General features: G+C 47.1%; 1 protein-coding gene across 2 annotated transcripts in view; it reads left to right on the top strand.

Annotated features, from left to right (window-relative positions):
- The window catches only part of LOC115226799 (zinc finger protein 271-like), a 17159-nt gene extending 13578 nt beyond the window's left edge, over window positions 1-3581 (top strand). For both annotated transcript variants that reach the window (XM_029797819.2, XM_036515243.1), the window contains one exon: window positions 730-3581. In XM_029797819.2, the coding sequence (XP_029653679.2) occupies window positions 730-1977 (1248 nt within the window). In that variant the 3' untranslated portion in view covers window positions 1978-3581. The remainder of the gene's footprint in view (window positions 1-729) is intronic.
- The last annotated feature ends 21836 nt before the right edge of the window (window positions 3582-25417 follow it).

Here is a 25417-nt window from a genome sequence, read left to right as displayed (position 1 = left end):
TGCTCCATTCCTTAGAGTGTGCTTTTGTGATCTATGTTTTATTGACTATATGTGTGTGTGTGTGAATGTGTAACTGGAGTTGAGAAATATGTCAGCTTCACTCTGGATTTTCTGATGTAAATTTTAATAAATTTAAAGTTCTGTTGTTTTCTAGGGAAATGTTGAATCTGTATTTTCTAAGTAGCCTCTCTATCTTACACTGTTGTTTCTTTATTCTTTCAGAATATCAGATGAGATTGGCATAACTGAAGATACATTCTCATTATTTATCATCTTTTAAAGACCAAAATGGAAATATTGTACAGAACAGATATATAAGATTGTTTCTATAAATCTATGGCAGAATTCCTCTGATATATTTACTCTGAATTGGACATCACTGGCTGGAGTGTCTACAAGATGAGTCTGGTTGCAAATTAAACTTGGATAAATTTACTAAAGAGTTTAGGGACAAAGGTAATACCGGACAGAAATACAGCAGTCGAAATATTTGTAAACAAAAGACTATAGAAGCAAAAAGAATAAAAAAATTATATATACATTGTGAATTTCAAAGAAACAATGGAAAAAAGTGAAAAACTAGAGGAGATAGTTTTTCCTGAAGATGCAGAAAAAGGAGGGAGAAACTTATCACATGACTGTGATGTCTGTAAAAAGTCATTCTCTCATAAGGGTTACTTGAATGTGCACAAACGTATTCATACAAAAGAGAAGCCATTTCGCTGTGAAATCTGTGGTAAATCATTCTCTCAAAGTAGTGCTTTAACTTCTCATAAACGTATTCATACAGGAGAGAAGCCATATCAGTGTAACATCTGTGGTAAATCATTCTCTTGGCGTGGTGTTTTTACTAATCATAAACATTCCCATACAGGAGAAACACCATATTCTTGTGATATCTGTGGTAAATCATTCTCTCAAAAACATAATTTGACTTTACACCAACGTATTCATACAGGCGAAAAGCCATTTCACTGTGAAATCTGTGGTAAATCGTTCTCTCGAAAAATTGAGTTGATTTCACACCAACGTATTCATACAGGGGAGAAGCCATATCAGTGCAACATCTGTAACAAATCTTTCTGTCACTTGTGTAGCCTAAGTATTCACAAGCGTGTTCATACAGGAGAGAAGCCATATCAATGTAACATCTGTAGTAAATCATTCTCTAACCAAAGTGATTTAAAATCTCACAAACGTTCCCATACAGGGGAGAAGCCATATCAGTGCAACATCTGTAACAAATCTTTCTGTCACTTGAGTACTCTAAGTACTCACAAGCGTGTTCATACAGGAGAGAAGCCATATCAATGTAACATCTGTAGTATATCATTCTCTCGGAGTAATAGCCTAATTACTCATAAACGTATTCATACAGGGGAGAAGCCATTTCAATGTCTCATCTGTGGTAAATCATTCTCTGCCCGAAGTACTTTCATTTCTCACAAGCGTGTTCATACAGGAGAGAAGCCATATCAGTGTAACATCTGTAGTAAATCATTCTCTAACCAAAGTGATTTAAAATCTCACAAACGTTCCCATACAGGGGAGAAGCCATATCAGTGCAACATCTGTAACAAATCTTTCTGTCACTTGAGTACTCTAAGTACTCACAAGCGTGTTCATACAGGAGAGAAGCCATATCAATGTAACATCTGTAGTATATCATTCTCTCAGAGTAATAGCCTAATTACTCATAAACGTATTCATACAGGGGAGAAGCCATTTCAATGTCTCATCTGTGGTAAATCATTCTCTGCCCGAAGTACTTTCATTTCTCACAAGCGTGTTCATACAGGAGAGAAGCCATATCAGTGTAACATCTGTAGTAAATCATTCTCTAACCAAAGTGATTTAAAATCTCACAAACGTTCCCATACAGGAGAGAAGCCATATCCGTGTCATGTCTGTGGTAAATCATTCTCTTCAGCCAGAAACTTGACTACACACGCACTTGTTCATACAGGGAAAAAGTGATTTCACTGTGACATCTGTAGTAAATCATTCTCTATACAATATAACTTCACTAACCACAAACATATTCGTACAGGAGAGAAACCATACCATTGTGATATCTGTAGTAAATCATTCTCCCGCAATAGCAGCTTAGCTTCTCACAGACGTTTCCATACAGGAAAGAAGCCATATCGCTGAGATGTCTGTGGTAAATTGTTCTCCACAAGTAGTTGCTTGTCTAAACACAAACATATTCATACAGGAGAGAAGCCATATCACTGTGATATCTGGTAGGTCATTCACTCAACATGGCAGATGACCTCACAAATGTGTTCATATGGGGTCGAAGCGATCCCACTATTTGTTGTAAATCATCTGTAAATGATAATTTAACCCTTTACCATGCAGATTATTCTGTCAAATCTGATTTTATTCAAATTATTTTCAATTTGTCTCCCATTATTTCACAGCTTTCAAATTTTGATGACGTGATTGTTTATTTTCAGAATGACATTGTAGGGTAGGTGCAAGAGGCTGAATCTGACTGGTTTGATCATAAAATAGGTAGAATATTTGGGTTGGATATGGCCGCTTTAAATTCTCAAGGGTTAACCCTACAAGTATCAACATTACTTACTTCCTACAAGGACCATAGCGGTCATTTATGACTGCCATTGAAGATCATTGTCCAATACAGTTTATTTTGAATATCAGCAAATGCAGTGAATAAAGGATTTGAAAATACATTCTTTTAGCATTTATTAACATATAAAAAATATTTATCCATACACATGAAATGATGCACATGATTGAAAGGCAAAGTTGACCTCGGTGAAATTTGAACTCAGAACGTAACGACAAACGAAATGTGGCTACGCATTTCGCCCGGCGTGCTAACGTTTCTGCCAGCTTGCTACCTTGGTGATAAATGACCCCTCGGTATTTGTAGTGTTAACTAACTGTGTATCTATTCATATAGATGTATGACTACCAATGTGACGATTCATAAGAACAAGCATTTTGAGCTCCTCCTAAATTGGTGATGGTGCTGTGGGCTTTCTCCATGGCAATAAACAATACATCAGAGAATTGGAGTAGTTCTATGGAAAAAAAGGGACACTCTCTCTAAATGTAAATGTATTCACACAAAAGAGGAGGTAGAACAGTGTGTGATAACAACCTCCCAACTGTATAGTTTATGTCACCACATCTCAGGTAACTTACCTGTGGGATATGCTTTTTAAAAACATGAGCTCCTCCTAAAATTGTAGTGTTGTGGGCTTTCTCCATAAAAATATATATCTATGCACATATTTATATGAAATGATGCTCCTGATTGCACATTCAATAGAGTTGTAGAAATTAAAAAGTAATAAGCAGAATTGGTGATAAATGACCGCTCGGTACTTCTGGTGTTAACTAAATGTGTATCTATTCATATAGATGTATGACTATCAATGTGACAATTCATAAGAACAATCAGCATTTTCTCCTAACTGTGATATAACTCCCACTGTTCCAGATAGAGTTCGTTAAAACTTGCCAAACCTGTTACTTCACAATATGTAAGACATTTGCCATGTATTTTTATAAAGAGTTGTAATAAATAAATCGCATTGAATTTACGTGGTTCTTCTTGTCATTCTTTTGTATTCGGTAACTCCAGGCAGACAGACTAGACCAGTTAATGCATAACCAACACAGCTACATCAAGATGAACCAGCCACAATTAACTCGCAAGCAAAACTCATAACCAACACTCATTATATATATATATATATATATATATATATATATATACGTATCTATATACGTCTTTGTGTTTGTCTCTCAGTATTGCTTGACAACTGGTGGTGGTCTGTTTGCGGTCTCATGTGTCATGCAAATGACACCCCAGCCAGTGACACGTACAGCCACCCGTTACACTCGGAGTGGTTGGTGTTATAAAGGGCAACCAACTGTTGAGAACATGCCAGAGGAGATCACAACCAAAGCTGTCCAACACACAGAACTGAGCCATGAAGATGCTACAGAATTTCAACTGTGATACAACTCCCACTGTTCCAGATAGAGTTCGTTAAAACTAGCCAAACCTGTTACTTCACCATTTGTAAGACATTTGCCATGTATTTTTATAAGGGGTTGTAATAAATAATAGTTGCATTGAATTTACCTGGTTCTTATTGACATTCTTTTATATAAAGGGAATTCCAGGAACACAGAATAGACCAGTGAATGCATAACCAACACACAGCTACGTCAAGACAAGCCACTGTTAAGTGAGGCACGAATCATAAACAATACTATATATACATACATACATGAATATATGTATATGTGTGTATGTCCTTGTGTCTGTGTTTATCCCCAGGTATTATTTGACAAATGTTGTGAGAAGAGTAAACCATTGTTCCCAACAAGTCAGAAGAGTAAAACGTTCGCTGCAATAAAATTGATGTTCGCCACAAAAAGTAAAATCAATTGTTCCCTACTAGTAAGAAGAGCAAATTGTTGTTCCCTGCGAGTGAGAGGCGTAAATCGTTGCTCACTGCGAGTGGGAGGAGCAAATCGTTGTTGCCTGCGAGTGAGAGGAGCAAATCGTTGTTCCCTGCCAGTGAGAGGAGCAAATCGTTGTTCCCTGCGAGTGAGAGGAGCAAATCGTCCTTCCCTGCGAGTGAGAGGAGCAAATCGTTGTTCCCTGCGAGTGAGAGGAGCAAATCGTTGTTCCCTGCGAGTGAGAGGAGCAAATCGTTGTTCCCTGCAAGTGAGAGGAGCAAATCGTTGTTCCCTGCAAGTGAGAGGAGCAAATCGTCCTTCCCTGCAAGTGAGAGGAGCAAATCGTTGTTCCCTGCGAGTGAGAGGAGCAAATCGTTGTTCCCTGCGAGTGAGAGGAGCAAATCGTTGTTCCCTGCGAGTGAGAGGAGCAAATCGTCGTTCCCTGCAAGTGAGAGGAGCAAATCGTCGTTCCCTGCGAGTGAGAGGAGCAAATCGTTGTTACCTGCGAGTGAGAGGAGCAAATCGTTGTTCCCTGCGAGTGAGAGGAGCAAATCGTTGTTCCCTGCCAGTGAGAGGAGCAAATCGTTGTTCCCTGCAAGTGAGAGGAGCAAATCGTTGTTCCCTGCAAGTGAGAGGAGCAAATCGTTGTTCCCTGCGAGTGAGAGGAGCAAATCGTTGTTCCCTGCGAGTGAGAGGAGCAAATCGTTGTTCCCTGCGAGTGAGAGGGGCAAATCGTTGTTCCCTGCGAGTGAGAGGAGCAAATCGTCCTTCCCTGCGAGTGAGAGGAGCAAATCGTTGTTCCCTGCGAGTGAGAGGAGCAAATCGTTCCCTGCGAGTGAGCGGAGTAAATCGTTGTTCCCTGCGAGTGAGAGGAGCAAATCGTTGTTCCCTGCGAGTGAGAGGAGCAAATCGTTGTTCCCTGCAAGTGAGAGGAGCAAATCGTTGTTCCCTACAAGTGAGAGGAGCAAATCGTTGTTCCCTGCAAGTGAGAGGAGCAAATCGTTGTTCCCTGCAAGTGAGAGGAGAAAATCGTTGTTCCCTGCAAGTGAGAGGAGCAAATCGTTGTTCCCTGCAAGTGAGAGGAGCAAATCGTCCTTCCCTGCAAGTGAGAGGAGCAAATCGTTGTTCCCTGCAAGTGAGAGGAGCAAATCGTTGTTCCCTGCGAGTGAGAGGAGCAAATCGTTGTCCCTGCAAGTGAGAGGAGCAAATCGTTGTTCCCTGCAAGAGAGAGGAGCAAATCGTCCTTCCCTGCAAGTGAGAGGAGCAAATCGTTGTTCCCTGCAAGTGAGAGGAGCAAATCGTCGTTCCCTGCAAGTGAGAGGAGCAAATCGTCGTTCCCTGCAAGTGAGAGGAGCAAATCGTTGTTCCCTGCGAGTGAGAGGAGCAAATCGTTGTTCCCTGCAAGTGAGAGGAGCAAATCGTTGTTCCCTGCGAGTGAGAGGAGCAAATCGTTGTTCCCTGCGAGTGAGAGGAGCAAATCGTTGTTCCCTGCAAGTGAGAGGAGCAAATCGTTGTTCCCTGCGAGTGAGAGGAGCAAATCGTTGTTCCCTGCAAGTGAGAGGAGCAAATCGTTGTTCCCTGCAAGTGAGAGGAGCAAATCGTTGTTCCCTGCGAGTGAGAGGAGCAAATCGTCCTTCCCTGCAAGTGAGAGGGGCAAATCGTTGTTCCCTGCGAGTGAGAGGAGCAAATCGTTGTTCCCTGCGAGTGAGAGGAGCAAATCGTTGTTCCCTGCAAGTGAGAGGAGCAAATCGTTGTTCCCTGCAAGTGAGAGGAGCAAATCGTTGTTCCCTGCGAGTGAGTGGAGCAAATCGTTGTTCCCTGCAAGTGAGAGGAGCAAATCGTTGTTCCCTGCGAGTGAGAGGAGCAAATCGTTGTTCCCTGCAAATGAGAGGAGCAAATCGTTGTTCCCTGCGAGTGAGAGAGCAAATCGTTGTTCCCTGCAAGTGAGAGAGCAAATCGTTGTTCGCTGCAAGTGAGAGGAGCAAATCGTCCTTCCCTGCAAGTGAGAGGAGCAAATCGTTGTTCCCTGCAAGTGAGAGGAGCAAATCGTTCTTCCCTGCAAGTGAGAGGATCAAATCGTCCTTCCCTGCAAGTGAAAGGAGCAAATCGTTGTTCCCTGCAAGTGAGAGGAGCAAATCGTCCTTCCCTGCAAGTGAGAGGAGCAAATCGTTGTTCCTTGCAAGTGAGAGGAGCAAATCGTTGTTCCCTGCGAGTGAGAGGAGCAAATCGTTGTTCCCTGCGAGTGAGAGGAGCAAATCGTTGTTCCCTGCAGTGAGAGGAGCAAATCGTTGTTCCCTGCAAGTGAGAGGAGCAAATCGTCCTTCCCTGCAAGTGAGAGGAGCAAATCGTTGTTCCCTGCGAGTGAGAGGAGCAAATCGTTGTTCCCTGCAAGTGAGAGGAGCAAATCGTTCTTCCCTGCAAGTGAGAGGAGCAAATCGTTGTTCCCTGCGAGTGAGAGGAGCAAATCGTTGTTCCCTGCAAGTGAGAGGAGCAAATCGTTGTTCCCTGCAAGTGAGAGGAGCAAATCGTTGTTCCCTGCAAGTGAGAGGAGCAAATCGTTATTCCCTGCGAGTGAGAGGAGCAAATCGTTGTTCCCTGCAAGTGAGAGGAGCAAATCGTTGTTCCCTGCAAGTGAGAGGAGCAAATCGTTCTTCCCTGCGAGTGAGAGGAGCAAATCGTCCTTCCCTGCAAGTGAGAGGAGCAAATCGTTGTTCCCTGCGAGTGAGAGGAGCAAATCGTTGTTCCCTGCGAGTGAGAGGAGCAAATCGTCCTTTCCCTGCGAGTGAGAGGAGCAAATCGTTGTTCCCTGCGAGTGAGAGGAGCAAATCGTTGTTCCCTGCGAGTGAGAGGAGCAAATCGTTGTTCCCTGCGAGTGAGAGGAGCAAATCGTTGTTCCCTGCAAGTGAGAGGAGCAAATCGTTGTTCCCTGCGAGTGAGAGGAGCAAATCGTTGTTCCCTGCAAGTGAGAGGAGCAAATCGTTGTTCCCTGCAAGTGAGAGGAGCAAATCGTACTTCCCTGCGAGTGAGAGGAGCAAATCGTTCTTCCCTGCGAGTGAGAGGAGCAAATCGTTGTTCCCTGCAAGTGAGAGGAGCAAATCGTTGTTCCCTGCAAGTGAGAGGAGCAAATCGTTGTTCCCTGCGAGTGAGAGGAGCAAATCGTTGTTCCCTGCGAGTGAGAGAGCAAATCGTTGTCCCTGCAAGTGAGAGGAGCAAATCGTTGGTCCCTGCAAGTGAGAGGAGCAAATCGTTGTTCCCTGCAAGTGAGAGGAGCAAATCGTTGTTCCCTGCAAGTGAGAGGAGCAAATCGTTGTTCCCTGCAAGTGAGAGGAGCAAATCGTTGTTCCCTGCGAGTGAGTGGAGCAAATCGTTCTCCCTGCAAGTGAGAGGAGCAAATCGTTGTTCCCTGCGAGTGAGAGGAGCAAATCGTTGTTCCCTGCAAATGAGAGGAGCAAATCGTTGTTCCCTGCGAGTGAGAGGAGCAAATCGTTGTTCCCTGCAAGTGAGAGGAGCAAATCGTTGTTCCCTGCAAGTGAGAGGAGCAAATCGTCCTTCCCTGCAAGTGAGAGGAGCAAATCGTTGTTCCCTGCAAGTGAGAGGAGCAAATCGTTCTTCCCTGCAAGTGAGAGGAGCAAATCGTCCTTCCCTGCAAGTGAAGGAGCAAATCGTTGTTCCCTGCAAGTGAGAGGAGCAAATCGTTGTTCCCTGCAAGTGAGAGGAGCAAATCGTTGTTCCTGCAAGTGAGAGGAGCAAATCGTTGTTCCCTGCGAGTGAGAGGAGCAAATCGTTGTTCCCTGCGAGTGAGAGGAGCAAATCGTTGTTCCCTGCAAGTGAGAGGAGCAAATCGTTGTTCCCTGCAAGTGAGAGGAGCAAATCGTCCTTCCCTGCAAGTGAGAGGAGCAAATCGTTGTTCCCTGCGAGTGAGAGGAGCAAATCGTTGTTCCCTGCAGTGAGAGGAGCAAATCGTTCTTCCCTGCAAGTGAGAGGAGCAAATCGTTGTTCCCTGCGAGTGAGAGGAGCAAATCGTTGTTCCCTGCAAGTGAGAGGAGCAAATCGTTGTTCCCTGCAAGTGAGAGGAGCAAATCGTTGTTTCCTGCAAGTGAGAGGAGCAAATCGTTGTTCCCTGCGAGTGAGAGGAGCAAATCGTTGTTCCCTGCAAGTGAGAGGAGCAAATCGTTGTTCCCTGCGAGTGAGAGGAGCAAATCGTTCTTCCCTGCGAGTGAGAGGAGCAAATCGTCCTTCCCTGCAAGTGAGAGGAGCAAATCGTTGTTCCCTGCGAGTGAGAGGAGCAAATCGTTGTTCCCTGCGAGTGAGAGGAGCAAATCGTCCTTCCCTGCGAGTGAGAGGAGCAAATCGTTGTTCCCTGCAAGTGAGAGGAGCAAATCGTTGTTCCCTGCAAGTGAGAGGAGAAAATCGTTGTTCCCTGCAAGTGAGAGGAGCAAATCGTTGTTCCCTGCAAGTGAGAGGAGCAAATCGTTTTCCCTGCAAGTGAGAGGAGCAAATCGTTGTTCCCTGCAAGTGAGAGGAGCAAATCGTTGTTCCCTGCGAGTGAGAGGAGCAAATCGTTGTCCCTGCAAGTGAGAGGAGCAAATCGTTGTTCCCTGCAAGTGAGAGGAGCAAATCGTCCTTCCCTGCAAGTGAGAGGAGCAAATCGTTGTTCCCTGCAAGTGAGAGGAGCAAATCGTCGTTCCCTGCAAGTGAGAGGAGCAAATCGTCGTTCCCTGCAAGTGAGAGGAGCAAATCGTTGTTCCCTGCGAGTGAGAGGAGCAAATCGTTGTTCCCTGCAAGTGAGAGGAGCAAATCGTTGTTCCCTGCGAGTGAGAGGAGCAAATCGTTGTTCCCTGCGAGTGAGAGGAGCAAATCGTTGTTCCCTGCAAGTGAGAGGAGCAAATCGTTGTTCCCTGCGAGTGAGAGGAGCAAATCGTTGTTCCCTGCAAGTGAGAGGAGCAAATCGTTGTTCCCTGCAAGTGAGAGGAGCAAATCGTTGTTCCCTGCGAGTGAGAGGAGCAAATCGTCCTTCCCTGCAAGTGAGAGGGCAAATCGTTGTTCCCTGCGAGTGAGAGGAGCAAATCGTTGTTCCCTGCGAGTGAGAGGAGCAAATCGTTGTTCCCTGCAAGTGAGAGGAGCAAATCGTTGTTCCCTGCAAGTGAGAGGAGCAAATCGTTGTTCCCTGCGAGTGAGTGGAGCAAATCGTTGTTCCCTGCAAGTGAGAGGAGCAAATCGTTGTTCCCTGCGAGTGAGAGGAGCAAATCGTTGTTCCCTGCAAATGAGAGGAGCAAATCGTTGTTCCCTGCGAGTGAGAGAGCAAATCGTTGTTCCCTGCAAGTGAGAGAGCAAATCGTTGTTCGCTGCAAGTGAGAGGAGCAAATCGTCCTTCCCTGCAAGTGAGAGGAGCAAATCGTTGTTCCCTGCAAGTGAGAGGAGCAAATCGTTCTTCCCTGCAAGTGAGAGGATCAAATCGTCCTTCCCTGCAAGTGAAAGGAGCAAATCGTTGTTCCCTGCAAGTGAGAGGAGCAAATCGTCCTTCCCTGCAAGTGAGAGGAGCAAATCGTTGTTCCTTGCAAGTGAGAGGAGCAAATCGTTGTTCCCTGCGAGTGAGAGGAGCAAATCGTTGTTCCCTGCGAGTGAGAGGAGCAAATCGTTGTTCCCTGCAAGTGAGAGGAGCAAATCGTTGTTCCCTGCAAGTGAGAGGAGCAAATCGTCCTTCCCTGCAAGTGAGAGGAGCAAATCGTTGTTCCCTGCGAGTGAGAGGAGCAAATCGTTCTTCCTGCAAGTGAGAGGAGCAAATCGTTCTTCCCTGCAAGTGAGAGGAGCAAATCGTTGTTCCCTGCGAGTGAGAGGAGCAAATCGTTGTTCCCTGCAAGTGAGAGGAGCAAATCGTTCTTCCCTGCAAGTGAGAGGAGCAAATCGTTGTTTCCTGCAAGTGAGAGGAGCAAATCGTTATTCCCTGCGAGTGACAGGAGCAAATCGTTGTTCCCTGCAAGTGAGAGGAGCAAATCGTTGTTCCCTGCGAGTGAGAGGAGCAAATCGTTCTTCCCTGCGAGTGAGAGGAGCAAATCGTCCTTCCCTGCAAGTGACAGGAGCAAATCGTTGTTCCCTGCGAGTGAGAGGAGCAAATCGTTGTTCCCTGCGAGTGAGAGGAGCAAATCGTCCTTCCCTGCGAGTGAGAGGAGCAAATCGTTGTTCCCTGCGAGTGAGAGGAGCAAATCGTTGTTCCCTGCGAGTGAGAGGAGCAAATCGTTGTTCCCTGCGAGTGAGAGGAGCAAATCGTTGTTCCCTGCAAGTGAGAGGAGCAAATCGTTGTTCCCTGCGAGTGAGAGGAGCAAATCGTTGTTCCCTGCAAGTGAGAGGAGCAAATCGTTGTTCCCTGCAAGTGAGAGGAGCAAATCGTACTTCCCTGCGAGTGAGTGGAGCAAATCGTTCTTCCCTGCGAGTGAGAGGAGCAAATCGTTGTTCCCTGCAAGTGAGAGGAGCAAATCGTTGTTCCCTGCAAGTGAGAGGAGCAAATCGTTGTTCCCTGCGAGTGAGAGGAGCAAATCGTTGTTCCCTGCGAGTGAGAGAAGCAAATCGTTGGTCCCTGCAAGTGAGAGGAGCAAATCGTTGGTCCCTGCAAGTGAGAGGAGCAAATCGTTGTTCCCTGCAAGTGAGAGGAGCAAATCGTTGTTCCCTGCAAGTGAGAGGAGCAAATCGTTGTTCCCTGCAAGTGAGAGGAGCAAATCGTTGTTCCCTGCGAGTGAGTGGAGCAAATCGTTCTCCCCTGCAAGTGAGAGGAGCAAATCGTTGTTCCCTGCGAGTGAGAGGAGCAAATCGTTGTTCCCTGCAAATGAGAGGAGCAAATCGTTGTTCCCTGCGAGTGAGAGAGCAAATCGTTGTTCCCTGCAAGTGAGAGAGCAAATCGTTGTTCGCTGCAAGTGAGAGGAGCAAATCGTCCTTCCCTGCAACTGAGAGGAGCAAATCGTTGTTCCCTGCAAGTGAGAGGAGCAAATCGTTCTTCCCTGCAAGTGAGAGGAGCAAATCGTCCTTCCCTGCAAGTGAAAGGAGCAAATCGTTGTTCCCTGCAAGTGAGAGGAGCAAATCGTTGTTCCCTGCAAGTGAGAGGAGCAAATCGTTGTTCCTTGCAAGTGAGAGGAGCAAATCGTTGTTCCCTGCGAGTGAGAGGAGCAAATCGTTGTTCCCTGCGAGTGAGAGGAGCAAATCGTTGTTCCCTGCAAGTGAGAGGAGCAAATCGTTGTTCCCTGCAAGTGAGAGGAGCAAATCGTCCTTCCCTGCAAGTGAGAGGAGCAAATCGTTGTTCCCTGCGAGTGAGAGGAGCAAATCGTTCTTCTCTGCAGGTGAGAGGAGCAAATCGTTCTTCCCTGCAAGTGAGAGGAGCAAATCGTTGTTCCCTGCGAGTGAGAGGAGCAAATCGTTGTTCCCTGCAAGTGAGAGGAGCAAATCGTTCTTCCCTGCAAGTGAGAGGAGCAAATCGTTGTTTCCTGCAAGTGAGAGGAGCAAATCGTTATTCCCTGCGAGTGAGAGGAGCAAATCGTTGTTCCCTGCAAGTGAGAGGAGCAAATCGTTGTTCCCTGCGAGTGAGAGGAGCAAATCGTTCTTCCCTGCGAGTGAGAGGAGCAAATCGTCCTTCCCTGCAAGTGACAGGAGCAAATCGTTGTTCCCTGCGAGTGAGAGGAGCAAATCGTTGTTCCCTGCGAGTGAGAGGAGCAAATCGTCCTTCCCTGCGAGTGAGAGGAGCAAATCGTTGTTCCCTGCGAGTGAGAGGAGCAAATCGTTGTTCCCTGCGAGTGAGAGGAGCAAATCGTTGTTCCCTGCGAGTGAGAGGAGCAAATCGTTGTTCCCTGCAAGTGAGAGGAGCAAATCGTTGTTCCCTGCGAGTGAGAGGAGCAAATCGTTGTTCCCTGCAAGTGAGAGGAGCAAATCGTTGTTCCCTGCAAGTGAGAGGAGCAAATCGTTCTTCCCTGCAAGTGAGAGGAGCAAATCGTTCTTCCCTGCAAGTCAGAGGAGCATATCGTTGTTCCCTGCAAGTGAGAGGAGCAAATCGTACTTCCCTGCGAGTGAGTGGAGCAAATCGTTCTTCCCTGCGAGTGAGAGGAGCAAATCGTTGTTCCCTGCAAGTGAGAGGAGCAAATCGTTGTTCCCTGCAAGTGAGAGGAGCAAATCGTTGTTCCCTGCGAGTGAGAGGAGCAAATCGTTGTTCCCTGCGAGTGAGAGAAGCAAATTGTTGGTCCCTGCAAGTGAGAGGAGCAAATCGTTGGTCCCTGCAAGTGAGAGGAGCAAATCGTTGTTCCCTGCAAGTGAGAGGAGCAAATCGTTGTTCCCTGCAAGTGAGAGGAGCAAATCGTTGTTCCCTGCAAGTGAGAGGAGCAAATCGTTGGTCCCTGCAAGTGAGAGGAGCAAATTGTCCTTCCCTGCAAGTGAGAGGAGCAAATCGTCCTTCCCTGCAAGTGAGAGGAGCAAATCGTTGTTCCCTGCAAGTGAGAGGAGCAAATCGTTGGTCCCTGCGAGTGAGAGGAGCAAATCGTTGTTCCCTGCAAGTGAGAGGAGCAAATCGTTCTTCCCTGCAAGTGAGAGGAGCAAATCGTTGTTCCCTGCAAGTGAGAGGAGCAAATCGTCCTTCCCTGCAAGTGAGAGGAGCAAATCGTCCTTCCCTGCAAGTGAGAGGAGCAAATCGTACTTCCCTGCGAGTGAGAGGAGCAAATCGTTGTTCCCTGCAAGTGAGAGGAGCAAATCGTCCTTCCCTGCAAGTGAGAGGAGCAAATCGTCCTTCCCTGCAAGTGACAGGAGCAAATCGTTGTTCCCTGCGAGTGAGAGGAGCAAATCGTTGTTCCCTGCGAGTGAGAGGAGCAAATCGTCCTTCCCTGCGAGTGAGAGGAGCAAATCGTTGTTCCCTGCGAGTGAGAGGAGCAAATCGTTGTTCCCTGCGAGTGAGAGGAGCAAATCGTTGTTCCCTGCGAGTGAGAGGAGCAAATCGTTGTTCCCTGCAAGTGAGAGGAGCAAATCGTTGTTCCCTGCGAGTGAGAGGAGCAAATCGTTGTTCCCTGCAAGTGAGAGGAGCAAATCGTTGTTCCCTGCAAGTGAGAGGAGCAAATCGTACTTCCCTGCGAGTGAGTGGAGCAAATCGTTCTTCCCTGCGAGTGAGAGGAGCAAATCGTTGTTCCCTGCAAGTGAGAGGAGCAAATCGTTGTTCCCTGCAAGTGAGAGGAGCAAATCGTTGTTCCCTGCGAGTGAGAGGAGCAAATCGTTGTTCCCTGCGAGTGAGAGAAGCAAATCGTTGGTCCCTGCAAGTGAGAGGAGCAAATCGTTGGTCCCTGCAAGTGAGAGGAGCAAATCGTTGTTCCCTGCAAGTGAGAGGAGCAAATCGTTGTTCCCTGCAAGTGAGAGGAGCAAATCGTTGTTCCCTGCAAGTGAGAGGAGCAAATCGTTGTTCCCTGCGAGTGAGTGGAGCAAATCGTTCTCCCCTGCAAGTGAGAGGAGCAAATCGTTGTTCCCTGCGAGTGAGAGGAGCAAATCGTTGTTCCCTGCAAATGAGAGGAGCAAATCGTTGTTCCCTGCGAGTGAGAGAGCAAATCGTTGTTCCCTGCAAGTGAGAGAGCAAATCGTTGTTCGCTGCAAGTGAGAGGAGCAAATCGTCCTTCCCTGCAACTGAGAGGAGCAAATCGTTGTTCCCTGCAAGTGAGAGGAGCAAATCGTTCTTCCCTGCAAGTGAGAGGATCAAATCGTCCTTCCCTGCAAGTGAAAGGAGCAAATCGTTGTTCCCTGCAAGTGAGAGGAGCAAATCGTTGTTCCCTGCAAGTGAGAGGAGCAAATCGTTGTTCCTTGCAAGTGAGAGGAGCAAATCGTTGTTCCCTGCGAGTGAGAGGAGCAAATCGTTGTTCCCTGCGAGTGAGAGGAGCAAATCGTTGTTCCCTGCAAGTGAGAGGAGCAAATCGTCCTTCCCTGCAAGTGAGAGGAGCAAATCGTTGTTCCCTGCGAGTGAGAGGAGCAAATCGTTCTTCTCTGCAAGTGAGAGGAGCAAATCGTTCTTCCCTGCAAGTGAGAGGAGCAAATCGTTCTTCCCTGCGAGTGAGAGGAGCAAATCGTTGTTCCCTGCAAGTGAGAGGAGCAAATCGTTCTTCCCTGCAAGTGAGAGGAGCAAATCGTTGTTTCCTGCAAGTGAGAGGAGCAAATCGTTATTCCCTGCGAGTGAGAGGAGCAAATCGTTGTTCCCTGCAAGTGAGAGGAGCAAATCGTTGTTCCCTGCGAGTGAGAGGAGCAAATCGTTCTTCCCTGCGAGTGAGAGGAGCAAATCGTCCTTCCCTGCAAGTGACAGGAGCAAATCGTTGTTCCCTGCGAGTGAGAGGAGCAAATCGTTGTTCCCTGCGAGTGAGAGGAGCAAATCGTCCTTCCCTGCGAGTGAGAGGAGCAAATCGTTGTTCCCTGCGAGTGAGAGGAGGAAATCGTTGTTCCCTGCGAGTGAGAGGAGCAAATCGTTGTTCCCTGCGAGTGAGAGGAGCAAATCGTTGTTCCCTGCAAGTGAGAGGAGCAAATCGTTGTTCCCTGCGAGTGAGAGGAGCAAATCGTTGTTCCCTGCAAGTGAGAGGAGCAAATCGTTGTTCCCTGCAAGTGAGAGGAGAAAATCGTTCTTCCCTGCAAGTGAGAGGAGCAAATCGTTCTTCCCTGCAAGTGAGAGGAGCATATCGTTGTTCCCTGCAAGTGAGAGGAGCAAATCGTACTTCCCTGCGAGTGAGTGGAGCAAATCGTTCTTCCCTGCGAGTGAGAGAAGCAAATCGTTGTTCCCTGCAAGTGAGAGGAGCAAATCGTTGTTCCATGCGAGTGAGAGGAGCAAATCGTTGTTCCCTGCAAGTGAGAGGAGCAAATCGTTGTTCCCTGCAAGTGAGAGGAGCAAATCGTTGTTCCCTGCGAGTGAGAGGAGCAAATCGTTGTTCCCTGCGAGTGAGAGAAGCAAATCGTTGGTCCCTGCAAGTGAGAGGAGCAAATCGTTGGTCCCTGCAAGTGAGAGGAGCAAATCGTTGTTCCCTGCACGTGAGAGGAGCAAATCGTTGTTCCCTGCAAGTGAGAGGAGCAAATCGTTGTTCCCTGCAAGTGAGAGGAGCAAATCGTTGGTCCCTGCAAGTGAGAGGAGCAAATTGTCCTTCCCTGCAAGTGAGAGGAGCAAATCGTCCTTCCCTGCAAGTGAGAGGAGCAAATCGTTGTTCCCTGCAAGTGAGAGGAGCAAATCGTTGGTCCCTGCGAGTGAGAGGAGCAAATCGTTGTTCCCTGCAAGTGAGAGGAGCAAATCGTTCTTCCCTGCAAGTGAGAGGAGCAAATCGTTGTTCCCTGCAAGTGAGAGGAGCAAATCGTCCTTCCCTGCAAGTGAGAGGAGCAAATCGTCCTTCCCTGCAAGTGAGAGGAGCAAATCGTACTTCCCTGCGAGTGAGAGGAGCAAATCGTTGTTCCCTGCAAGTGAGAGGAGCAAATCGTCCTTCCCTGCAAGTGAGAGGAGCAAATCGTCCTTCCCTGCAAGTGAGAGGAGCAAATCGTTGTTCCCTGCAAGTGAGAGGAGCAAATCGTTGTTCCCTGCAAGTGAGAGGAGCAAATCGTACTTCCCTGCGAGTGAGAGGAGCAAATCGTTGTTCCCTGCAAGTGAGAGGAGAAAATCGTTCTTCCCTGCGAGTGGGAGGAGCAAATCGTCCTTCCCTGCAAGTGAGAGGAGCAAATCGTTGTTCCCTGCAAGTGAGAAGAGCAAATCGTTGGTCCCTGCAAGTGAGAGGAGCAAATCGTTGGTCCCTGCAAGTGAGAGGAGCAAATCGTCCTTCCCTGTGAGTGAGAGGAGCAAATCGTCCTTCCCTGCGAGTGAGAGGAGCAAATCGTAGTTCCCTGCGAGTGAGAGGAGCAAATCGTTGTTCCCTGCAAGTGAGAGGAGCAAATCGTTGTTCCCTGCAAGTGAGAGGAGCAAATCGTTGTTCCCTGCGAGTGAGAGGAGCAAATCGTTGTTCCCTGCGACTGAGAGGAGCAAATCGTTGTTCCCTGCGAGTGAGAGGAGCAAATCGTTGTTCCCTGCGAGTGAGAGGAGCAAATCGTTGTTCCCTGCGACTGAGAGGAGCAAATCGTTGTTCCCTGCGAGTGAAAGGAGCAAATCGTTGTTCCCTGCGAGTGAAAGGAGCAAATCGTTGTTCCCTGCGAGTGAAAGGAGCAAATCGTTGTTCCCTGCAAGTGAGAGGAGCAAATCGTTGTTCCCTGCGAGTGAAAGGAGCAAATCGTTGTTCCCTGCGAGTGAGAGGAGCAAATCGTCATTACCTGCAAGTGAGAGGAGCAAATCGTTGTTCCCTGCGAGTGAGAGGAGCAAATGGTTGTTCCCTGCAAGTGAGAGGAGCAAATCGTCATTACCTGCAAGTGAGAGGAGCAAATCGTTGTTCCCTGCGAGTGAGAGGAGCAAATCGTTGTTCCCTGCAAGTGAGAGGAGCAAATCGTCATTACCTGCAAGTGAGAGGAGCAAATCGTTGTTCCCTGCGAGTGAGAGGAGCAAATCGTTGTTCCCTGCGAGTGAGAGGAGCAAATCGTCCTTCCCTGCGAGTGAGAGGAGCAAATCGTTGTTCCCTGCGAGTGAGAGGAGCAAATCGTTGTTCCCTGCGAGTGAGAGGAGCAAATCGTTGTTCCCTGCAAGTGAGAGGAGCAAATCGTTGTTCCCTGCAAGTGAGAGGAGCAAATCGTTGTTCCCTGCAAGTGAGAGGAGCAAATCGTCCTTCCCTGCGAGTGAGAGGAGCAAATCGTTGTTCCCTGCGAGTGAGAGGAGCAAATCGTCCTTCCCTGCGAGTGAGAGGAGCAAATCGTTGTTCCCTGCAAGTGAGAGGAGCAAATCGTTGTTCCCTGCGAGTGAGAGGAGCAAATCGTTGTTCCCTGCGAGTGAGAGGAGCAAATCGTTGTTCCCTGCAAGTGAGAGGAGCAAATCGTTGTTCCCTGCGAGTGAGAGGAGCAAATCGTTGTTCCCTGCGAGTGAGAGGAGCAAATCGTTGTTCCCTGCGAGTGAGAGGAGCAAATCGTCCTTCCCTGCAAGTGAGAGGAGCAAATCGTTGTTCCCTGCAAGTGAGAGGAGCAAATCGTCATTACCTGCAAGTGAGAGGAGCAAATCGTTGTTCCCTGCGAGTGAGAGGAGCAAATCGTTGTTCCCTGCAAGTGAGAGGAGCAAATCGTCATTACCTGCAAGTGAGAGGAGCAAATCGTTGTTCCCTGCGAGTGAGAGGAGCAAATCGTTGTTCCCTGCGAGTGAGAGGAGCAAATCGTCATTACCTGCAAGTGAGAGGAGCAAATCGTTGTTCCCTGCAAGTGAGAGGAGCAAATCGTTGTTCCCTGCAAGTGAGAGGAGCAAATCGTTGTTCCCTGCGAGTGAGAGGAGCAAATCGTTGTTCCCTGCGAGTGAGAGGAGCAAATCGTCATTACCTGCAAGTGAGAGGAGCAAATCGTTGTTCCCTGCAAGTGAGAGGAGCAAATCGTTGTTCCCTGCAAGTGAGAGGAGCAAATCGTTGTTCCCTGCGAGTGAGAGGAGCAAATCGTTGGTCCCTGCAAGTGAGAGGAGCAAATCGTTGTTCCCTGCGAGTGAGAGGAGCAAATCGTTATTCCCTGCGAGTGAGAGGAGCAAATCGTTGTTCCCTGCAAGTGAGAGGAGCAAATCGTTGTTCCCTGCAAGTGAGAGGAGCAAATCGTTGTTCCCTGCGAGTGAGAGGAGCAAATCGTTATTCCCTGCGAGTGAGAGGAGCAAATCGTTGTTCCCTGCAAGTGAGAGGAGCAAATCGTCCTTCCCTGCAAGTGAGAGGAGCAAATCGTTGTTCCCTGCAAGTGAGAGGAGCAAATCGTTGTTCCCTGCAAGTGAGAGGAGCAAATCGTTGTTCCCTGCAAGTGAGAGGAGCAAATCGTTGTTCCCTGCAAGTGAGAGGAGCAAATCGTTGTTCCCTGCAAGTGAGAGGAGCAAATCGTTGGTCCCTGCAAGTGAGAGGAGCAAATCGTTGTTCCCTGCAAGTGAGAGGAGCAAATCGTTGTTCCCTGCAAGTGAGAGGAGCAAATCGTTGTTCCCTGCAAGTGAGAGGAGCAAATCGTTGTCCCTGCGAGTGAGAGGAGCAAATCGTTCTTCCTGCAAGTGAGAGGAGCAAATCGTTGTCCCTGCAAGTGAGAGGAGCAAATCGTTGTTCCCTGCAAGTGAGAGGAGCAAATCGTTGGTCCCTGCAAGTGAGAGGAGCAAATCGTTGTTCCCTGCAAGTGAGAGGAGCAAATCGTTGGTCCCTGCAAGTGAGAGGAGCAAATCGTTGGTCCCTGCAAGTGAGAGGAGCAAATCGTTGTTCCCTGCAAGTGAGAGGAGCAAATCGTTGTTCCCTGCAAGTGAGAGGAGCAAATCGTTGTTCCCTGCAAGTGAGAGGAGCAAATCGTTGGTCCCTGCAAGTGAGAGGAGCAAATCGTTGTTCCCTGCAAGTGAGAGGAGCAAATCGTTGGTCCCTGCAAGTGAGAGGAGCAAATCGTTGTTCCCTGCAAGTGAGAGGAGCAAATCGTTGTTCCCTGCAAGTGAGAGGAGCAAATCGTTGGTCCCTGCAAGTGAGAGGAGCAAATCGTCCTTCCCTGCGAGTGAGAGGAGCAAATCGTCCTTCCCTGCAAGTGAGAGGAGCAAATCGTTGTTCCCTGCAAGTGAGAGGAGCAAATCGTTGTTCCCTGCAAGTGAGAGGAGCAAATCGTCCTTCCCTGCGAGTGAGAGGAGCAAATCGTCCTTCCCTGCGAGTGAGAGGAGCAAATCGTCATTACCTGCAAGTGAGAGGAGCAAATCGTTGGTCCCTGCAAGTGAGAGGAGCAAATCGTTGTTCCCTGCAAGTGAGAGGAGCAAATCGTTGTTCCCTGCAAGTGAGAGGAGCAAATCGTTGGTCCCTGCAAGTGAGAGGAGCAAATCGTTGTTCCCTGCAAGTGAGAGGAGCAAATCGTTGGTCCCTGCAAGTGAGAGGAGCAAATCGTTGTTCCCTGCAAGTGAGAGGAGCAAATCGTCCTTCCCTGCAAGTGAGAGGAGCAAATCGTCCTTCCCTGCAAGTGAGAGGAGCAAATCGTTGGTCCCTGCAAGTGAGAGGAGCAAATCGTCCTTCCCTGCGAGTGAGAGGAGCAAATCGTTGTTCCCTGCAAGTGAGAGGAGCAAATCGTTGGTCCCTGCAAGTGAGAGGAGCAAATCGTTGTTCCCTGCGAGTGAGAGGAGCAAATCGTCCTTCCCTGCAAGTGAGAGGAGCAAATCGTTGTTCCCTGCAAGTGAGAGGAGCAAATCGTTGTTCCCTGCAAGTGAGAGGAGCAAATCGTCCTTCCCTGCGAGTGAGAGGAGCAAATCGTCCTTCCCTGCGAGTGAGAGGAGCAAATCGTTGTTCCCTGCAAGTGAGAGGAGCAAATCGTTCTTCCCTGCAAGTGAGAGGAGCAAATCGTTGTTCCCTGCAAGTGAGAGGAGCAAATCGTTGTTCCCTGCAAGTGAGAGGAGCAAATCGTTGTTCCCTGCAAGTGAGAGGAGCAAATCGTTGTTCCCTGCAAGTGAGAGGAGCAAATCGTTGTTCCCTGCAAGTGAGAGGAGCAAATCGTTGTTCCCTGCAAGTGAGAGGAGCAAATCGTTGTTCCCTGCAAGTGAGAGGAGCAAATCGTTGTTCCCTGCAAGTGAGAGGAGCAAATCGTCCTTCCCTGCAAGTGAGAGGAGCAAATCGTCCTTCCCTGCAAGTGAGAGGAGCAAATCGTTGTTCCCTGCAAGTGAGAGGAGCAAATCGTTGTTCCCTGCAAGTGAGAGGAGCAAATCGTTGTTCCCTGCAAGTGAGAGGAGCAAATCGTCCTTCCCTGCGAGTGAGAGGAGCAAATCGTCCTTCCCTGCGAGTGAGAGGAGCAAATCGTTGTTCCCTGCAAGTGAGAGGAGCAAATCGTTGTTCCCTGCAAGTGAGAGGAGCAAATCGTTGTTCCCTGCAAGTGAGAGAGCAAATCGTTGTTCGCTGCAAGTGAGAGGAGCAAATCGTCCTTCCCTGCAACTGAGAGGAGCAAATCGTTCTTCCCTGCGAGTGAGAGGAGCAAATCGTTGTTCCCTGCGAGTGAGAGGAGCAAATCGTTGTTCCCTGCGAGTGAGAGGAGCAAATCGTCCTTCCCTGCGAGTGAGAGGAGCAAATCGTCCTTCCCTGCGAGTGAGAGGAGCAAATCGTTGTTCCCTGCGAGTGAGAGGAGCAAATCGTTGTTCCCTGCAAGTGAGAGGAGCAAATCGTTCTTCCCTGCAAGTGAGAGGATCAAATCGTCCTTCCCTGCAAGTGAAAGGGGCAAATCGTTGTTCCCTGCAAGTGAGAGGAGCAAATCGTTGGTCCCTGCAAGTGAGAGGAGCAAATCGTTGTTCCCTGCAAGTGAGAGGAGCAAATCGTTGTTCCCTGCAAGTGAGAGGAGCAAATCGTTGTTCCCTGCAAGTGAGAGGAGCAAATCGTTGTTCCCTGCAAGTGAGAGGAGCAAATCGTTGTTCCCTGCAAGTGAGAGGAGCAAATCGTTGTTCCCTGCAAGTGAGAGGAGCAAATCGTTGTTCCCTGCAAGTGAGAGGAGCAAATCGTCCTTCCCTGCAAGTGAGAGGAGCAAATCGTCCTTCCCTGCGAGTGAGAGGAGCAAATCGTCCTTCCCTGCAAGTGAGAGGAGCAAATCGTTGTTCCCTGCAAGTGAGAGGAGCAAATCGTCCTTCCCTGCAAGTGAGAGGAGCAAATCGTTGTTCCCTGCGAGTGAGAGGAGCAAATCGTTGTTCCCTGCGAGTGAGAGGAGCAAATCGTTGTTCCCTGCAAGTGAGAGGAGCAAATCGTTGTTCCCTGCGAGTGAGAGGAGCAAATCGTTGTTTTGTTAAAGCTATCCGCAGTTGTCTCCCTTGCATCGCACGCTTATCAACTTAGCCTTTAAGTGAGTGAGAAATGCAAGTTTTCGATGAAATATTCTATCCGCAGTTGTTTCCCTTGGTGACCTGAAATTTTCTAATTATCTCCCTTAAATAAATTTTTTCCTAAAACTCCTACTCGTAATTTTTACTGCAACATTTCATAACCGCAGTTTTGTTGAAGATAAATCTTTTCTGTAAAGTGCGTTTTTGTTGAAATTTCTTCCCTTTGTCAAGTATTTCTCTTACATTTGCTTGGTTCTTCAATTCTTTGTTGTTTTATATCATGTTGGAGATACGACGGTATCCTTAGGTAGGAATTTAGTCTCTCTTTTTCTTTTACTTGTTTCAGTCATCTGACCGCCTTTAATCGAGCATATCGACCCCAGGACTTATTCATTATAAGCCCAGTAATTATTCTATCGGTCTTTTTTGCCGAATCGCTAAGTGACTGGGTCATAAACACACCAGCATCGGTTGTCCTTCAATGCTAGGAGGATATATAGACACACACGCACACATATACGACGGTTTTCTTTCAGTTTCCGTCTACCAAATCTCCTCACAAGGCTTTGGTTGGCCCGAGGCTATAGTAGAAGACAGTTACCTAAGGTGCCATGCAGTGGGACTGAACCCAGAACCATGTGGTTGGTAAACAAGCTACTTACCACACAGCCACTCCTGCGCCTACATATATATATATATATATACGACGGGCTTCTTTCAGTTTCCATCTACCAAATCCACTCACAAGGCTTTGGTCGGCCCGAGGCTATAGTTGAAGACAGTTACCTAAGGTGCCATGCAGTGGGACTGAACCCAGAACCATGTGGTTGGTAAACAAGCTACTTACCACACATCCACTCCTGCGCCTACATATATATATATATACGACGGGCTTCTTTCAGTTTCCATCTACCAAATCCACTCACAAGGCTTTGGTCGGCCCGAGGCTATAGTTGAAGACAGTTACCTAAGGTGCCATGCAGTGGGACTGAACCCGGAACCATGTGGTTGGTAAACAAGCTACTTACCACACAGCCACTCCTGCGCCTACATATATATGTATATACGACGGGCTTCTTTCAGTTTCCATCTACCAAATCCACTCACAAGGCTTTGGTCGGCCCGAGGCTATAGTTGAAGACGGTTACCTAAGGTGCCACGCAGTGGGACTGAATCCGGAACCATGTGGTTGGTGAGCAAGCTACTTACCACACAGCCACTCCTGCGCCTATATACGAATTGCAGTATTCGCTTATAAAATTGCTATGAAATTTCATATTTTATAACTTTCATTCTGTGAAATCTAAAATTAATCCAATTCAACAAATAAAAGAATGTGATCCGTTTCTCTCTATGTTTATTTTCTGAATTTCATCTCATATACAAAGTATGACGGTGCGCTTTCGAAGTTCTTGTCACATCCATTCTCATACTAACCTTCAAATTATTTAATGACCAGAATTTTGCGAATGTCCATATAAAATATCTAATTATTCAAAATTGGGATCTTTTCAGTTTGAATGACAGTTTTTTCTAGCGGTGTCGTATGAAATTGTCACCCATAATTATGACCCTAGAATCGATCTATTGCATTTCAATGTTTTAGGGGTAGTGGGAGGGTATCATTTTTTCTTCAGAAATGTAAATAAACCCAATCTGTTTCTTAAACGAGGGACATATTCATACAGCACAGAATATTTTTTTTTACCTCAATAGACGTCAGTGATTGGTTGAAATTGCAGAAAAAAAACAACAAATATCTTACAAACTATAGCATTTTCTCAATAAAGCCAAGAGGAAAAGATGTTTTATGTAACACATTCTACCAGTATACGAAGTTTAAAAGCGTTTAGTTACGTGGAAATTATTTAAAAAAACTGCCGGTCAAACCGAAAAGATCAATAGAGAACCACAAAAATAACTTGGTAACTGACGATGTGATCGTATCACACACACACACACATAGTTGAATGTGTGTGTGTGTCTATTCGTACGCACGTATATATATGCAGGTGTTGATCTGTATGTCTAGATACGCGCATATATATTTAGATGATAAACTTTGGCGAATTCTTACAGTTCCAGTGACGCCTCGGGATCTGTAGTCTTCGAATGAACTTTCTTCTTCCTGGAACTGAGAATTCTAATGTCAGAAGTTTGGTACTTAGACTGTATGTATATGCGCACGCATGTATGTTACTATCTATGTATACGTGAGTGGAAGGGCGTATGAATATATGTGTATATAACATATTTCTACTATATATATATAAATATATTATATGCAGAAAAATACAAACTGGGACAAGAACGTAAAACATTTAGAAGACGATACAAAAAACACGGACGGGACATACGAAGCCCTCAATCTTCAGTCAAGAACCGGATCATCCTAGTAATTTCGGCTGATATATATATATATATATGTGTGTGGAGGCGCAATGGCCTAGTGGTTAGGGCAGCGGACTCGCGGCTTCGATTCCCAGACCGGGCATTGTGAGTGCTTATTGAGCGAAAACACCTAGAAGCACCACGACGCTCTGGCAGGGGTGGTGGTGATCCCTGCTGTACTCTTTCGGCACAACTTTCTCTCACCCTTTCTTTTGTTGGCCTGCTCGCTTAGCCAGCGGGGTGGCATCATTTGATGGCTAAAGCAATGCAAAGCGCATTGTGACCAGCGATGTGTAGCAGCATCTGATAACCTGGTCGGGCAAGTGATCACGTGTTATACATATATATATGTATGTGAGTATATATTAGGTTGGTGCATAATAATTGCAGCTTCTTGATAAATATTTTTGGTCTTTCCTTGTGGGGCACAAATAAAGAAATACGTAGTGTATCATGTTAAGAAGAAACATGTTCTTTAATAATTTCTGCATTAATTCAAACGATAATTGTCCCGTGATATTGTCACTGACCTTTCAGAATACTTCTCTCTCACAGTATCATCATCATCGTTTAGGGTCAGCTTTCCATGCTAGCATGGGTTGGACGGTTCAACTGGAGTCTGGGAAGCCAGAAGGCTGCACCAGGCCCAGTCTGATCTGGCAATGTTTCTACGGCTGGATACCCTTCCTAACGTCAACCACTCTTCGAGTGTAGCGGGTGCTTTTTACGTGCCACCGGCACGGAGGCCAGGCGAGGCTGGCAACGGCCACGATTGGACGGAGCTTTTTACATGCCACCGGCACGGGGGCCAGGCGAGGCTATACGGAATATATATTACATCTTCTGAAGGAAAAACAAAACAAAAGCTTCTTAAATTCCAGAAGGAGAACGAATGAAGCCTCTAAAGGTACTTAGTGGTAGCCCCTATTTCTTTTATTCCTTTTCAAAAGCTGTTTATATTTCTCTACACCTTTGCAAAATTATCTTTTTCACCTCTCAGAAGTCTACAGATTTATGTCAAGAAATAATAATTTTGGGTACATAAACACACATCATCTGCTTATTAACAAGAAAGAAAAAATAAACAAGAGAAAAACTATATGACATATAGAGACAACAACAACAGGCCACTGTGTTTATACGTTTTATTAAGCTGGATTCAAGAAGCATCAGATGTGATGTGCAAGAGAGGCGACTGCGCTGGTATGGTCATGTGTTGTGAATGGATGAGGACAGCCGTGTGAAAAAGTGTCACACTCTAGCAGTTTAGGGAATCTGTGGAAGAGGTTGACCCAGAAAGACCTGGGATGAGGTGGTGGTGAGGCACTGATTACTGACGGAGACCCTTGGAGATATGCTGGGCTTGAGAAGACCTGATAAGCCAAGTGAGACCATAACCCATGCGGAAATGTTTTTATAAAGGTTAAGAAATGTATTATAAATTTGTCAGAGTTAAGAGAAATCCTAGAACCCGAAATGTCTGTCCAGAAGTAATGAATGGAAAGAGAAGTGAATTTAATGGGTATCTTCTCGCTTCAGTCGTTTGACTGCGGCCATGCTGGAGCACCGCCTTTAGTTGAGCAAATCGACCCTGGGACATATTCTTTGCAAGCCCAGTACTTAGTCAATCGGTCTCTTTTGCCGAACCGCTAAGTGACGGGGACGTAAACACAGACATATATATATACGACAGGCTTCTTTCAGTTTCCG

Source organism: Octopus sinensis, linkage group LG30, assembly GCF_006345805.1.
Source record: "Octopus sinensis linkage group LG30, ASM634580v1, whole genome shotgun sequence".
In the NCBI taxonomy this organism is placed as follows: domain Eukaryota; kingdom Metazoa; phylum Mollusca; class Cephalopoda; order Octopoda; family Octopodidae; genus Octopus; species Octopus sinensis.
Note: the sequence above shows the minus strand (reverse complement) of the source record. Positions and strands in the feature narration are given on the sequence as shown.